This window comes from Saccopteryx bilineata, chromosome 8 (genome assembly GCF_036850765.1).
Source record: "Saccopteryx bilineata isolate mSacBil1 chromosome 8, mSacBil1_pri_phased_curated, whole genome shotgun sequence".
NCBI lineage: Eukaryota > Metazoa > Chordata > Mammalia > Chiroptera > Emballonuridae > Saccopteryx > Saccopteryx bilineata.
In genome coordinates this window covers 52902110-52919751 of record NC_089497.1, presented here as the reverse complement: position 1 = coordinate 52919751, position 17642 = coordinate 52902110, and the positions used below count along the sequence as shown (strand labels likewise).

At 41.1% G+C, this 17642-nt stretch overlaps 1 protein-coding gene across 1 annotated transcript in view; it reads left to right on the top strand.

Moving 5' to 3' along the window:
• Nucleotides 1–17642, top strand: part of HACD2 (3-hydroxyacyl-CoA dehydratase 2) — a 112815-nt gene that overhangs the window by 72385 nt on the left and 22788 nt on the right. Inside the window, exon 4 of the mRNA XM_066241169.1 lies at nt 467–555. Within this exon, the coding sequence (XP_066097266.1) occupies nt 467–555 (89 nt within the window). The remainder of the gene's footprint in view (nt 1–466; nt 556–17642) is intronic.

Sequence of the window (17642 nt, the reverse complement as noted above, 5' to 3'; positions counted from 1 at the left end):
AAGATACCAACTTAACCATTAGATAGTATATCAACTGTGATGAGATTCAGGAGCTTCCAACATTAATTACACACAAATAGGGTTTTTTGGTTGATTTCCCTTCTGTAAGTGCCTATTCATTTTTGAAACATTGTAATGAACTTTCAGTGTCTTAATGTTAAAGATTAAGCAGTGGTTTTATTTTCTTTACCTGTATATGGTAAGTGCAAAAAACATTTTACTTGGTCAGACTTAAGAAGGGTTACTAGATTTGCCATTGTGAGTAACCATATTATATTTTCAGTGAGGAAAAACTTGTTAATATTTACTACATTAAAAAATATAGTCTGTATAGCAATAAAGATAAGTATTAGTTACTCAAGATGGTTTTGTGTTCAAACATTACAATTTGAATGGTTTAGAAAATTTATTTCATGGTGAAACTTAGCACAGTACATCTATTTACCTATCCTAAAATTTCTTTCAGGAATTGTTCCATCTTCTGTTGTCCTGACTTCTTTCCAGGTGATGTCAAGAGTTTTTCTAATATGGGCAGTAACACATAGTGTCAAAGAGGTAAGTGTTTATGTAGCTAAAACTAAAATAAATAATATTAGCACTAACATATGCTATAGTCAACTTTTCTTTTCTCACATGTGCATTATAGCTAAAGATGGAATTTCATGTCGCATCAGTATAGCCCAGATAAAATTCATATTCACTGTAGGAATTGGGTTATTAATTGGAAACATACCCCAAATACACAATGTTAAGGAGAAGACTGATTAATGATACAGTTCTGAAGTCTTCGCTGCCATGGAGATTTGGATGGTGTGGATGTAGCCTGCAAATCAGTTTGATTCTCTGGTATCCTATTTGTATCCAGCACACTAAAATCTAGACAACTGCACCTAACAGGTAGACTGTTGTGAGAGTGGGCAACATTAATTCATTCCCCGAACAGTCCAGTCCTTTTATTTTTTAATAATATTTTAATTTTCAATTAATATTATTAGTTTCAGGTGTACAGCATAGTAATTAGACATTTATATAACTTAAGAAATGAGCCTGACCAGGCAGTGGCACAGTGGATAGAGCGTCGGACTGGGATGCAGAGGACCCAGGTTTGAGACCCTAAGGTCGCCAGCTTGAGCGTGGGCTCATCTGGGTTGAGCAAGACTCACCAGCTTGGACCCAAAATCACTGGCTTGAGCAAGGGGTTACTCGGTCTGCTGTAGCCCCCCGGTCAAGGCACATATGAGAAAGCAATCAATGAACAACTAAGGTGTGGCAACGAAAAGCTGATGATTGATGCTTCTCATCTCTCTCTGTTCCTGTCTGTCTGTCCCTATCTATCCCTCTCTCTGACACTCTCTCTGTCTCTGGGGGAAAAAAAAAGAAATGCTCATCCTGATAAGTCTAGTACCCACCTGACTCCGTATGCAGTTATCACAGTATTACTGACTCTCCCCTGTGCTGTACTTCACATCCCCAGGACTGTTCTGTAACTGCCAGTTTGTACTTAATCCCTTCACCTTGTTCACCGAGCCCCTGAAACCCCTCCCTTTTGGCAGCCTTCAAAATGTTTTCTGTACAGAACAATCTGATCTTTATAGAACCAGGAGAAACAAACTTGCTTCTACCCAGCCCTTCAGGATTAATGGAATTCCCAAAGTGCTGAGTCTAGTGGATGTGGGAGGTGAATGTTCTCTGCTAGGGGCCGGGATATTCCCAGGGATATTCCTTGTAAGAACTGGGGAAGAAAGCCATTATTACCATAGATGTAAAATTACAACTGAGCTTTCATTTTCTGGTATTGGGAAAGGGGTTTATTTTCTTGTATATTTTTTGCTTTTTAAAAATCACTTTTTTTTGAGAGAGAGAGAAAAGAGAGGAACAGAGACAAACAGACAGGAAGGAAGAAGAGATAAGCACCAACTCATAGTTATGGCACCTCAGTTGTTCATTGATTGCTTCTCATATGTGCTTTGACGGGGGGGGGGGGGGGTCAACCAAGCCAGTGACCCCTTGCTCAAGCCAGTGATCATGGTGTTGTGTCTATGATCCCATGCTCAAACCAATGACCTTGGCGTTTCGAACCTGGGTCCTGAGCATTGCAGGTTGATGCTCTCTCCATTGCACCACCATCAGGCTAAAAGTCACTTATTTCTTGCTAATGTCACCTTGAGATAAAGTACCTGTGGCCACCATGAGGATTCATTTTCAGTCCCAAAAACCAATTACTGGCATTATTGGATTCTTTGGGGCTCATGAAATGCACTTATCCATTAGCATTATTCTGGTATTTTCTTTGCCCTCTGTTCTTCCAAAATCTCTGTCAAAACATTTTGTTTTGGTAAAAGTAAATAAATAAATAAATAATAAAAACTAATTATATAGCCAAAAAAATTTTTTTGTTGTTATGGGGGGCATTTATTTGAGTTTTATTTGTATTTTAACCTAGTCTTTTTAAACTTTTTATTGTCATATGATATAGACAATAGAAAAATACACATGACTGATGAGATTTTAACCAGGGTTGATTAAGCTAAGTTATTAAATTCATATGGAATTGGCAGATGTACAAACTTTTTTAAAGCTCATTTCATTCCTTTGAAGATGTCTGGATTTTCTCTGCAGGAAGAATATAAAACAATCACATCCTTTTTTATTTTTTTTGAGTGATCACATTTAACCCTTTGAGTAGTGAGTTTTTTTCATGTTCACTCACCCCCGGGAGTGAGTTTTTTAAAAAAATGAAATTAGTTCCAGTTATAGTTATATTAACTTAAATCATGTTTGTTTGATAACCAATTTATGGAAACAAGAAGAAAATCATTTGCCTTTTTTTTTTTTTTTTTTGGATTTTTCCATAGTTAGAAGCAGGGAGGCAGTCAGACAGACTCCCGCATGCATCCAACCAGGATCCACCCGGCATACCCACCAGGGGGCGATGCTCTGCCCATCTGGGGTGTTGCCACAATGGTGTGGCTGGAGCCATTCTAGCGCCTGAGGCAGAGGCCATGGAGCCATCCTCAGCGCCTGGGCCAACTTTGCTCCAATGGAGCCTCGGCTGCAGGAGGGGGAAGAGAGAGATAGAGAGTAAGGAGAGGGGGAGGGGTGGAGAAGCAGATGGGCGCTTCTCCTGTGTGCCCTGGCCAGGAATCAAATCTGGGACTTCCACACGCTGGGCTGATGCTCTACTGCTGAGCCAACTGGCCAGGGCCTACATTTGCCTTTTTTTTTTTTTTTTTTTTTTTGCATTTTTCTGAAGCTGGAAACAGGGAGAGACAGTCAGACAGACTCCCGCATGCGCCCGACCGGGATCCACCCGGCACGCCCACCATGGGGCTACGCTCTGCCCACCAGGGGGCGATGCTCTGCCCATCCTGGGCGTCGCCATGTTGCGACCAGAGCCACTCTAGCGCCTGGGGCAGAGGCCATAGAGCCATCCCCAGTGCCTGGGCCATCTTTGCTCCAATGGAGCCTTGGCTGTGGGAGGGGAAGAGAGAGACAGAGAGGAAGGCGCGGCGGAGGGGTGGAGAAGCAAATGGGCGCTTCTCCTATGTGCCCTGGCCGGGAATCAAACCCGGGTCCTCCTCACGCTAGGCCGACGCTCTACCGCTGAGCCAACCGGCCAGGGCTACATTTGCCTTTTTTTTAATGTTGCAATCGTACATGTATGATCGTACTCTGGATGGTCAGGAGGCATGAGGACATACATGAGCATTTATACTACTCAAAGGGTTAAAAAAAAACACTTAAAAAACAACCAGGCAAATAAATCCAAATGTGGCGTATTGCCCTTTGTTCATGGAGCGAGGAAAGGTTACTTGTACATCTATCCTCTTCTTTCATTATGAAACTCTTCCTACAGATCATCATTTTCATCTCTATTTCTTGCTCTCTTTCATGTATACACTATTTCCTTTTCATTTTAAAAAATAATTCAAAGTCTTAACTTCTCAATAGTCTCAAGTGACCTATTTCTTTCTAATAGTCACTCATTTACATTCTTAAATAAGTCATTATGTACTTTCAGTAATTAAGTGGTAGGTATGTGAAGGCATAGTACTGTCCACTATGGAGCATGTAACCTCTTTGCCAATCCAGTCAAATATTAATTGTCCCGGTTCTAATGCGCCAGGTGATGGGTCATTCATGCCTCTGCTTCTCTCTCGGCTTCAGTGACCACTGCACTGCTTATTGACCCTCTGGCAAGCAGGATAGCAAGGAATAAATGCTTACAATTTAGGACAAGCAATTCTTTTTGCCATATTACTGTTAGTGACATTTACCAGGATTTCCTGGCAGATCATTAAGAATGCTTGGCTTAAAAGGCTACTGAATGTGCCTAGATTACAGATACGTGAAGCTGGCCATTGTCCTCAAAAACCACGCTGCCTGACAGATGGGTAGACTTGACACTTAGCGGGTGGTATCATATTTGAGCTTTGCAGTAATTTAAATTATATTCTGTTACATTTGCATTTTCAAAATTATTTCTCTGTGACCAAACAATTTCTACTATTATTGATATATCGTTGCCTAAAAATGTGGTACAGTAAATTTTACTGTCTTTCTACCATCTCTGGTGACACTTCTACATATACCCTACTGATTAGGACTTCATTCATATATAAGTAGGATTCAAAGTTCCTGCTGTTCCAGGGTCACAGTTCTTTGCTTCTCATTTCCCTTTCCTTTGACAGACGTCCTGCGTCATTGTGCACCCCCCTGAGTCATTGGCTGACTTGAGGAGCCCATTTCTGTGGTGTTCCAGAGGCTGTCTGGTGTCTGTCCCGTATTCCTCGGCCCCTTCCTTTAGACAAATGCTATTGTCCTGCCTTAGAGTTTCACATTAGCTATAATTCAGTTTGTTCTATACAACATTACACAACTTCCTTATTAAATTCCATTCTTTTGATTATTGAAACATCTTTAAAATATCTTCATTTTTCTTATATGCAGCTATATTTACTTTAATGATGGGAACCACATAACTGTGGAAACTGACAACAGCTGCTTAGTAAAATACATCTCACTTTCTCATCAAATTCTTTTCCTACAACTTCACATTCATTCTCGGTTTCTGTTTACGGCACAGTCCCTTCTAAAGTGAGTAAGAACTGTTCAGGTCCACAGCGTCGCTTGTGGATTGGGACTCTTGCTCTACTCTCTTGGCCAGCTCACGTTTTCCATGCTCATTCTGGTTTTCTGTAAGTGTACATGATGTGTTAAGGTATGGCCTGTATACCTTTGAGGACTGGGCACTACTATTTTCATAATTGAGGTAGTTTTCCTTTTAACAGGCACTCCTCACTTGTCATTTTAATTCTCTACCTATGGAATGCTAGTCCCATAAATGTCACCATGTACACTATAGAACTAAAAGGTGATCAGATGATTTTTTTTTTATGACCTGTAAGGACCTACCCATCAGCTAGTGTGACATCTCGATTGGCAGGATATTAAAGGGGAAAAAATGTCATCTCTATGTTCAAAAACTTTTTCTTGACCTAAGGTAACAAAACCTTCCCAATATTATCCTTTTAAAGAAACTGTTTCTATATATGAGCAAAGTAAAGTTGCTGACAGAAACAAGCAGCTTGGAGTGGGGGGCGGGAGATGCAGAGGGAGTCAGCAGTTCTAGCTGACCTCCTTCCTGTCCAGTTCTCACACCTGCCTTCTGGACGTGCACTGGCTCCTCCTCCCCTCGGCCGTGCTGCCCGCAGTGCACTGGCTCCTCCTCCCCTTGGCCGTGCTGCCCGCAGCCGCTACTGCACTGGGCCCTGCGGGCGTTCAGTCTGCTTACCCGCTGTTTGAGTCTGTTCATTCTCTTCACATTGAAGTAAAGTAAGATTGACGTTTTCAAAGGGAACTGCAGTGGGAAATGCCACGTTCACTACGACCCTATCCCCCTCCAAAAACCAACACTTTGGGGGGGAGGGGGGAATGGGAGAGGGAAAGGGGGTGGGAAGGGGCACAAAGAAAACAAGATAGAAGGTGACAGAGGACAATCTGACTTTGGGTGGTGGGTATGCAACATAATTGAACGACAAGATAACCTGGACTTGTTATCTTTGAATATATGTATCCTGATTTATTGATGTCACCCCATTAAAAAAATAAAATTATTAAAAAAAAAACAAAAAAAAAACCAACACTTCACAGGGTACATATTCTTCCTTGTCCAAAAGTAGCTAAGCCAAGCCTCCGATTTCTAGACACACAAGTAGGCCACTGTTCCTTCTCCTGGTCCAGCCATCTTTGAAGAAGCTACCCCAAATTCTGTCCTGAGTTTTAAGAGCCTCCATGAGCAGTAGTTCGGAAGGAAGTTGCCTGGCTCCCACTGTGGCTTCAGCCCAAGTGCAGCTGTGCTGTACTAGGAGTAGAGCTATACCCTGCATGCTGAGCCGCTCTCCTTTCTTCCTCACCCTTTGTCAATACTGGAGAAAGGGATGTTTTCTAGTATTCCTCAGGAAGGTTCTGTGAATAATCCTAATTTCACCAGTCAGCTGTTTTTCTGTTTGGCATGCGACTGGACTGTGATACTTAATCTGCCATTCCTGCTAACTTCTCAACACGATACAAAAAGCTGGTAATTGTCGTCTAAGGAAGTTTCCGATAATTTGTCATTACACTGATTTTTATTTGTTGGATGCAGTGTAGTTTACAGAGGGCTTTATTAAAATTTATGCTGATCATTCAGGCCCTGGCCGGTTGGCTCAGTGGTAGAGCGTCAGCCTGGCGTGCGGAAGTCCCGAGTTCGATTCCTGGGGCCAGGGCACACAGGAGAAGCGCCCATCTGCTTCTCCACCCCTCCCCCTCTCCTTCCTCTCTGTCCCCCCCCCCCCCCCCCCCCCCCGCAGCCAAGGCTCCATTGGAGCAAAGATGGAAAGATGGCCAGGGCACTGGGGATGGCTCCATGGCCTCTGCCTCAGGTGCTAGAGTGGCTCTGGTGCAACAGAGCTACGCCCCCTGGTGGGCATGCTGGGTGGATTCTGGTCGGGTGCATGTGGGAGTCTGACTGCCTCCCTTTTCCAGCTTCAGAAAAATACAAAAAAAAAAAATTTATGCTGATCATTCAGTCTTCACAGTTGAGATAGGTTGTAGGCTCTTCCACTTGAAGTTTGGAAGCTAGAAAGGCAAAGTGACTGTCACACAGTAAATGGCAGAGTTGACCTCCTGCTGCATCAGTTTCCTTCTCACCCTTTATAAATGTGATGTAAGTGCATCCTTACTTCCATGTGCTAGCCATGCTTTATCCCGTGCAGAGTTGAACACCCATTTCGGGTCCGGAAGCACGTTTCTTCTTCACCAGTTACCATGCCTTGTGCATATGGAGATATGATTCTCTGGCAGAATCGTTTATACATGAATTGTACACATCAGTTGGCCCTAGGTGTTCATCTGCAAAATTTTGCCTATTTGCGTGTGTTTTTGTTGTTGTTGTTGTTTTCGTGCTCTAGTGACTGTGCGATGAATTCCTGCAATTAATTGGCCTTTTTCCATGAAAGTTCCAAGACTATTTTTCATATGGGGTTTATGGACTATTTGGAACAGAGCTACCCATAAAGCTTATAAAACTGCACATTCCAGGCCCCACCCCACACTTGGTAGAGCCAGAGAATCATTGTTATTAAGCTCCTCAGATAATTTTATGAATTCTAAGGTTTGAAAAATGCTCTAAGATACTTTATGTTTTGACCCTTTTCTTGATTTTACTTCCCATTTCTACTTAATTTATTTGAATCCTAAGCAAATCTCACCATCGTTTTTTAAGCCCAAGAGCCATAGTTTATTCTTGAAGAACAAAAGCTTTAGAGTTCTCTTATACTGCTCATTAAAGGTACTGTGTATTTTCTGGTGCCTTCTCCAAAATCTAGCACCTGCTGAATTGAGGCTCATGTGCGTGTAAGTAGAAGCCTCAGGGCCCCACCGTGAAGGCAGAGGAAGACTTGAAAACAAAGCATTGTAGAAGCAAAACTACCTTTCATTTGTTTGTTTTTTTATTTTTTATTTTTTTTCCTTTCTGTTGAATTCATTGAGGTGACACTGGTTAACAAAATTATACAAATTTCAGGTGCACGTAAATTCTATAACATGTCATCTGTGCACTGTATTATTGTATTTCATTTGTTTTTAAAAGAGGGCATAAGGAATCCCGCTGCTTCACTTTGGGGGCTGGGTTGCTAGGAAGAGCTCTATCCTGGGCACGTGCTTCATGTTGCCTGGCCAGAGCAACCAGGCAGGTTGTATAGGAGGATATTTCCACCTAAGGAAATACTGTGCAAGCATCTCTCTTCCTGGGACTTCTCAAGAAATGTCACCTTCCTTGAAACATTTTATTATGCTCTATGGAATTTTAACTCAGTATCCATAACCTATGTGAGGGGTTAATAATTGCTGATTTTGACATCCTGTGGCTTAGGACAGCACTTTACTTTTCTGAGTTTTATTTTTCTCATCTATAAAATGGTAATACTATATCTGACCTGCTTATATTGTTGTAAGATACCAAAAAGCGGAAAATTGATATTGATATTCTGGGAGGAAAGGTCAGGCTTTCCTATCAGGCTTTCCTGTCCTGTCCCTCCTTTAGGGAGGGGAGGGAGAAGAATATATAAGTTTCTGGCTTGCAACAACAATGGGTCATTCAGTTTTAAATCTATTAATAAAATAAAGGTTAGCCTAGAAACTTCTTCTCTTTCAATAGGAGGCATAATTTACATACCACCTTTCATGGATTGTAGTTCCTCCCCCTTCCTGGAATCTTGAGGGTAAAATACCTCTAGGCTAGTGAGGGAAGAGGAACCCTAAAAGATTTGTAAACATCTTTGATTGTGTTACCTTGTAAATGTTAATGTTTCTGTGTATCCCCTAAACAAATGTTACCAGCTGGTACCATGATGTCAAGCTCTCCCCCTCCTGTATGTGAGCAAGGGTATGTAAACAGCCCCTGAACTATTTTGTGGACTGCACGATTTGGGCCTGATGCCCCGTGTCAGCCATATGCGGCCAGCATATTTAATAAATCTCCTCTTATAAAACTTCAAAATTCACCTGAACTGGGTGTCTCTACGTGAACTCAATGAAATGAGGTGTATAGTGCCTTTCAGAATCTGGGGTGCAGTACTTTATAACAATATCACAGAGTTTTTGTGAAGATTAAGTGAGACAAATACAGCCTGACAAGTGGTGGTGCAGTAGATAAGAGTGTCAGCCTGGGACATTGAGGACCCAGGTTCAAAATTCCTGCTTGAGCACAGGGTCCCCGGCTTGAGCAAGGAGCAGTGGTGGGATTCAGTCAGTTTGTACCAGTTCAGCAGAACTGATACCTGATTTTATGTTGAGTTCAGTGAACCGGTTGTTAAAATGGCACTTGTAATTAGAGTTCTAAGTTGAGCACCTGGGCAGCCACCCGCTGTGGAAATCACAAACTTAAATTCCTTACTCTTTTTTAACTTTAATCTGTACAACAGAATATTCTAAGCATCTATAGTAATATTCATTCTGTCCATAGGTGGAAAAAATTGCAAGTGAGGATGCTAATCAAAAAGCAATATGTAAATATCTTAAATAACAGTTTTATTGTTTTTTGTCAAGTATTTAATATTTTTTCATTAATATTTTAAAACTCTTTCTTATAATCTAGTTTTGTATGCCTCTTTTATTGTCCTTATTTAAGTATTAAATACATGAAATAATAAACAATTCCACCACTGGCATGAGATCATAGCCGTGACCCTATGGTTGCTGGCGTGAGCCCAAAGGTCACTGGTTGAATCCCAAGGTCACTGACTTGAGCAAGGGGTCACTGGCTCGTCTGGAACCCCCGGTCAAGGCACATATGAGAGAGGTAGCAATCAATGAACAACTAAGGTGCCTCAACTATGAGTTGATGTTTCTCATCTCTCTTCTTTCCTGTTCGTCCCTGTCTGTCTCTATCTGTCTCTCTCTCTCTCTCTCTCTCTCTCTCTATTTTTCTCTCTCTAAAAAAAGAAAAAGTGATACAGATACTTGGAGAACAGGGAGCAGTAAGGTCTTTAGCATGGCAGTTTTTGCTGATTTCAGCTTCTGAAATCCCTTATAAAGTAGCTTTGCTTCAGAAGGAATGCTACTTCCTTAATAGATATAGCTTAAGTTGTTTTTCAGTTTAGAAATTAAATTTAATGGAATGACATTGATCAATAAGAGTATGTACACAGGTTTCATGTGAAAATTTCTATAGCATTTGAACTGTTGATTGCATTGTGTGCCCACCACCCAAAGTCAAATCATTTTCCATCGCCATGTATTTGTCTCTCTTTACTCCCGTCTCCCCTGCTCTCATCCCCCCACTCCTCCCCCGATACCACTTCACTTTTATCTATGTTCATGAGTCTCAGGTTTAATCCCACCTATGTGTGAAATCATATAGTTCTTAGCTTTTTCTGACTTACTTATTTTACTTAGTATACTGTTCTCAAGGTCCATGCATGTTGTCATAAATGTCAGTATGTCACATTTCTTATGGCTGAGTAGCATTCCATTGTCTATATGTATCACATCTTCCTTATCCAATCCTCTGTTGAGGGAAACTTTGGTTGTTTCCATGTCTTGGCCACCATGAATAATGCTGTGATGAACAGGGGGTTGCATGTGTCTTTACTTACCAATGTTTCCAAGTTTTTTGAGTAGATACCTAGTACAGGAATTGCTGGGTCATATGGTAGTTCTATTCTTAATTTTTTGAGGAACCACCATACTTTCTTTCATAGTGGTTGTACTAATTTGCAGTCCCACCAGCAGTGAATGAGGGTTCCTTTTTCATCTGTCTTGTTGATAATAGCCAATCTAATAGGGGTGAGGTGGTATCTCATGGTTTTGATTTGCATTCCTCTAAGAGATAGCTAAGATGAACATCTTTTCATATATCTGTTGGCCATTTGTATGTCTTCTTGGGAGAAGTGTCTGTTCAGGTCCTCTCCCCATTTTTAAATCAGATTGTTTACTTCTTTGTTGGTAAGGTTTGTGAGTTCTTTGATATTTTGGATATTAACCCCTTATTGGAGCTGTTATTTGTGAATATCATCTCTCATTTGCTTACTGCCTTTTTGTTTTGTTGTCAGTATCTTTTGCTGTGCAGAAATTGTTTAGTTTGACATAGTCCCATTCATTTATTTTTGCCTTTACTTGCCTTTGGGATCAAATTCATAAAATGTTCTCTCCGGTCAAGGTTCATAAGTTTCGTACTATGTTTTCTTCTATGTAATTTATTGTTTCAGATCTTATAATTAGGTCTTTGATCCATTTTGAATTAATCCATTTTGAATTAATTTTGAATTATTAATTACTGTAGTCAAGTTTTATTCTTTTGTAAGTGGCTTTCCAATTTTCCCAGCACCTTTTATTGAAGAAGGTTTTTTTTTTCTCCATTGTATGTTTTTGGCTCTGTTTTCAAAGATGACTTATCCATTTATATGTGGTTTTATTTCTGGGCCCTTGATTCTGTTCCAGTGGTCTGTATGTCTGTTTTTCTGCCAATACCATGCTGTTTTGGTTATCATGGCTCTATAGTATAAGTTGAAGTCAGGTAGTGTGATAACTCTGACTCCATTCTTTTTTCTCAGGTTTGTTTTGGCTATTTGGGGTCTTTTATGGTTGCATACAAATCTGGTGGGATTTTATTTTTAAGATTTTATTTATTGAACTTAGAGGAGAGAGAGAAAGTGGGGGGGGCACCAACTCGTAGTGGTTGCTTCCCGTATGTGCCTTGACTGGGCAAACTTAGAGTTTCGAACCAATAACCTCAGCATTTCAGGTAGACACTTAATCCTCTGTGCCACCACAGGTCAGGCAAAAATCTGGTAATTTTTTTGTTCTATTTCGGTAAATAATGACATTAGGGCTTGACCAAGCGGTGGCATGATGGATAGAGCTTTATACTGGGATGCAACAGACCCAGGTTCGAAACCCCAAGGTTACCCGCTTGAGCACTGGGTCACCAGCTTGAGCGTGGGATCATAGACATGACCCTATGGTTGCTGGCTTTAGCCAGGGATCACTGGCCCAGCTGGAGCCGTCCTCCCTCCGCGCCTGTCAGGACACAAATGAGAAAGCAATCAATGAACAACTAAGATGCCACAACTATGAGTTGATGCTTCTCATCTCTCTCCTTTCCTGTCTGTCTGTCTGTCCCCCCATCCGCACTCCCTACCCCCACTAACTCTAAATAAATAAATAAATAGCATTAGGGTTTCAATGGAGATTGCATTAAACTTGTATATTCTTTTGGGTAATATGGCCATCTTAACTGTGTTGATTCTTACAATCCATGAACATGGAATCTGTTTACATTTCATTGAATCTTTTTCAATTTCTTTGAGTAATGCTTTGTAATTTTCAGTATGTAGGTTCTTCACATCCTTTGTTAAGTTTATTCCTAGGTAATTTTTTGTTGTTGTTGCAATTGTAAAAGGAATTCTTTTAAAAATTCATTTTCTGAAGTTTCATTGTTGCATATAGGAAAGCAGTAGGCTTTTGTACATTGATTTTGTATCCTGCAACTTGACTGTATTTATTGTTTATAATAGTTTTTTGGTGCAGTCTTTGGGGTCTTCTATATACAGGATCATGTTATTTGCAGAAAATGATATCTTTACTTCTTCTCAATATGGATGCCTTTTATTTCTTTCTCTTGTCTGATCTCTCTAGCTAGGACTTCCAGTACTGTGTTGAATAAGAGTAGAGAAGAGTGGGCATCCTTGTCTAGCTTAATTGGTTTTTTCTTCTTCTTTTTCAGTCTGTAGAAGCTAAAGTAAAGTAATATTCTAACTCTCACACTCCTTTCCTGTTCTGGCTGCATTGCAGGTTTTCCTGGGTCTGCCAGCTGGGATCACAGTGTGCTGCTTTTGCCACCTCCTGAGGGTGCTTTTCTTGTTAGTTTCCTGGGGCTGGACGTGCTCCTTGTCCCTAATGGGCATTCATGAACACGGCATTCAGTGAGGCAGGAAGGGCCTCTGGTCCTCATTAGTCAGATAGGAGCTGAGGCGCTGGGTCTGGGGCGCGTCGTCCTCCTCAGGTGCTGTGCTTGCACCAGAAGTCTGCCTGCCGCTGCCCTCTCCACAGTGGCCTCCCGTCTCCGTTAGCCAAGGCCGTTGGGATACAGTCAGTGGCTTTTGGCCCCTTGGATGCTGAATGTCTAAAATTCTCCACCCTATTCCAGCTATTTCCTTACTTTCTATTTTAAATATTTCTGTAGGTGGATTTGCATCAGTTTCACTTTTAAAATCAGCATCTCTCTTAAAGGTAGAACCTCATTATTTCATTATTAATCAGGCACTGTCAAACTTGAGACAACTCCTAACTCGACTTAGACGAACGCTGCAGTACTTTAATGTCACTTTCTTCGTCTCTTAACAATGACTCTTAAATAGTTACTTCCCTCATAGCCAATGGTGCATTTTGCCATTGCCTGTCCTTAGCATAGATGATTTGGGCAAAATCAGATTATCTGCTCTTACTGTTTGTTTTTCTGCCTGTCCCTTTCCAATATTTTCTTTAGCTGTGTATAAAGACTTCATTTCAAAATACTAAAAAATATTTAGATCCTTTAGGTCACTGCAGGTTCTCTCTGACATCATGCTGCTCCTTGCTCCCGTTGTCTTAGTTCTTTTGTAACCCTTGAAAAGCTCCGCTGGTGCCATTTCATTCAAAATGTATTACATACTGATGGTGCTGTTCTCTGATGATTGAGTCAGTTATGTTAAAAAACAAAAACAATGGACATCTTAAACCATGCAAACCAACTCTACCACCACTTCCTACAGACTTTCTGTCAATACTAGTTGACTAGGTTCCAGGCTTAACAAAATCAGGAAAGTGGTGTCATTTGCCTTTCATGTTAATCCTCGGCTCCTCTGGGCTGCCTCCCGGTGGTGACCCTGCCCCACCAATACCCTTCAGAAGCTTCTTAGCACCTTTGCTTTTGCTCTCTCACCCCACGGGCTAAGTCTGACATCCGCAGTCCGATTGTCAGTTCCTTGATGAGAGAGAGCAGTTGCACCTTGCAAACTCCCTGGAACACTGCACAGTTGTCTTCATTTGGGGGAATGTCACTCGGTGGGGGCGGCAGGGCCAGGCCCCCCGGCCTGCCCCGTCTAGGCTGTCCCGGAGGCTGCTTGTCCATTCAGGCTTGAGCACTGTTGACTTCTTCTGCTCCCATTGCTCCAGAATGTCCAGATCTTGGGTTTTCCAGTGCAGTTTATAGCTCAGTGTTTTTCAATATTATGCTTGTCTCCCCATTTAATTGACATTTTGGATGCATCAGTAGGGTCTCTACATTATTCCTATTTTTTCTAATGAAATTTCCAACAAAGAAGTTTCTTGTTAGAACACATTCTCTTTAAGTATAAGACATTTCTGTTCTATTGGGTATTATCTTCATGTATTGCTACTACTTACAAATAGTAGGAAGCCTGGTTAAAGCCAGATCTGGTTGCTTGTAGTCCTGAGATTAACAAAAATGCTTGAGTTTTGACCTAAGGAAACTACTGTGGAAAAGGAATGAGAGTGAAGGAAGAAAAAAGAATTATCTTGGTTACGAAATAGTTTGCCACGTAAGCACAAGAGATTTACAGGCTGGGAGCCTATATGATTTCAGCTTTGATTATTTGTCATCAGCTGGATTTAAAAAATACCATTGGGAAACCAGGCTGTGTCACAGACCTGTGCTGTCAGGTTGTATTGTCAGTGGTGAATTACCCGGAAGTGAATTCTGGCATTCAAACCAGTTTTCATCCATGGTTTGAAAGTGAAATGAATTTAGATGCTTATTTAAACTATTTAATTCAAGCCAAAAAAATAATGTTTTGGGACTATGCAGTGATGAACCTTGTTGCTTCCCAGATTTTTCTAAATTGGGTGTTTTGTCTCCCAGAACCATCCACTAGAACTTTCCACAGTGGTGGCAATATTCTGTGTCTGTATTGTTCGATACAGGACCTCCTTGCTATATGTGAACACACACTGAATCCTGAAATGAAGTTAGTGTAATTGAGGAACTGAATTTGTAATTTCATTTTATTTTATTCTAAATAGCCATATGGATTGGAGGTTACCATATTGGACAGTGCAGCTGTAGAAGTTCAGTGTTCAGTGTAATATTTATCATTCTCTTGATTTCAGTTAGTTAGGTTTTGATATATTTTGTCTCATATATACATGACTGTATGATTTTTTAAAGAAACCAAAAAGTCAAAGCCAGTTTATATGGTATATAAATTTATATGGTATGCTTTATTTGTTAAGTCCGGGGACATTTTTAGTACCCTAGATTGAATTGTTATAACAATACTAATTTCAGGTGTGAGAGCAGTGTGGATGGTAGCCTCCTCTGCGTGGTGGCAGCTGATTACTGGTGAGGCCGAAAGCCTGCAGCTTGGCCTTGCAGTGGGCTCACCATGGTAACGTGTCCCAGGTTTACCCTGGTTGCAAACTGTTTCACAGGCCTTCTCTCTCTTATTTGAGTTAAAAGATGACATAGAAGAATAGTCAGCATTATTATCCTGATGATAATATCATTATCCCGATGAGCTCAAAGACCTCATCTCACATTGTAAGAGTAAGATGATTGGCATGCATCGTGAGCATTGCTAAAATGTCAGTGAAGTCAAGGAAAGTTAAAAGTCATAACCTGTAAACTGCTTTTAAACAGGTGTATGCCACAGAATGAGTGGCATTTTTAAAGCACTGATTAATAATTGACAACTTTTTTTATTTTTTTAGATTTTATTTATTGATATTTAGAGGGAAGGAGGGAGTGGGAGGGGAGAGAAGCAGGGAGCATCAACTCATTGTAATTGTTTTCTGTGTGCTCCTTGACGGGGCAAGCCCAGAAGTGTGAACCAGCAACCTCAGCGTTCCAGGCTGACACTTTATCCATTGTGCCACCGCAGGTCAGGCTGTCAACTTTTAACATATGGCAGGAGGAGCTATCTCTTAAACTACCTGTTTCTTTGCCAAATTAGTTCTTTATATACTGTAGCTTTTTCAAGATAACTTTATTTTTAAGCATGACTATGGAGTATCAATATCAAAAACACCAGTAGGTTCGCAGCTGGTAACTGGTTTCCCTAGGAACTTTGAAGAAATCACACACACACACACACACACACACACACACATACACACACACACACACACACACACACACACGTGCGTGCACGCGCACCCCCCCCCCCCCCGCCGCTCCTGTGAAATATGTATAAAGTATTTTTCAATGTGTTCCAGGAAGAGGGTTCAATAACCTTTTTTACTTACCCATATCAAGGAGCCTGTATAGTCAGGAAGCTCTCATTACAGGTTGTGATGCTTCATGGATAAAATAAAGCAAGTCACTAAGTTGTCTGCATTTTCCAGAGAGAGGACCCTTTTCAAGTCTGAAGTGAAACCCTGGTGCACTTCAAGAATTTGTAAGACGTGACTTGATATATATGTGTGGATGCATGCGGAGAGTAAGCTTTGCATTTTAGAGGGGAGAGAAACTAATTATTAAGCTTGATGCATTAAAGACTTTTGTTTTCTTCAGATTGCTACCATAAATGTTTGTTTTTAACAGGTTGAGTTTTGGCATATTCTCCCTTTTACCTTACTTTGCTGTGGCAAAAAATTACCAGAATAACCAAAAAATTTGAAAACTGTACATCTCTTTTTTTTTTTTTTTTTAATAAATTTTTATTAATGGTAATGGGATGACATTAATAAATCAGGGTACATATATTCGAAGAAAACATGTCTAGGTTATTTTGTCATCAAATTATGTTGCAAACCCCTCGCCCAAAGTCAGATTGTCCTCCGTCACCCTCTATCTAGTTCTCTGTGCCCCTCCCCCTCCCCCTAACTCTCTCCCTCCCTCCCTCCCATGTCCTCCCTCCCCCCCCCCCTTGGTAACCACCACTGTACATCTCTCTTGCCTTCAGCAGCGGTGCTCTCTTGTTAGATCAGGTTAAATCTTTGTTGAGGTTATTGGCTCAAAGAAAAGAATGAGCAAAGGCCCAAGTGTAATCAAACTAACCCAATTTTTAAATAATACTTTATAGGTTTTCAAACTTTAGTTTTTCAGAATTACTTTTATGAAGCCCTTTGCCATCGATAGCAGAGGTTATCAACTGGCAACAGATGTCTGTCCCACAGGTGGGGTAAGAGAAGGTTCAAGAACAGTGAGCAGAGGGTGCGTGCGCCATCTCACAGGACCTCGTGATTGCTGAATGGGTCCAGGGCTATGCAGTCTGGATTTTTCAAGAAAAGGCAGAAACCTGGATGATTTTTTAATGTGGACTCTCCCAATTTTAAAAATGGGATCAAATATTTTTATATATCCAAAGAGAACATCAGTGGACCAGGATCATGGGCCACTGTGTTAATATATTTGTTCCAGGAAATGGTATATATAGCTTTTATTTTATTTGTCTTATTGAAGTTTTTGCAATTATTATTATTATTTTTTTTTTTTGTATTTTTCTGAAGCTGGAAACGGGGAGAGACAGTCAGACAGACTCCCGCATGCGCCCGACCGGGATCCACCCTGCACGCCCACCAGGGGGTGACGCTCTGCCCACCAGGGGGCAATGCTCTGCCCATCCGGGGGCGTCGCTCTGCCGCGACCAGAGCCACTCCAG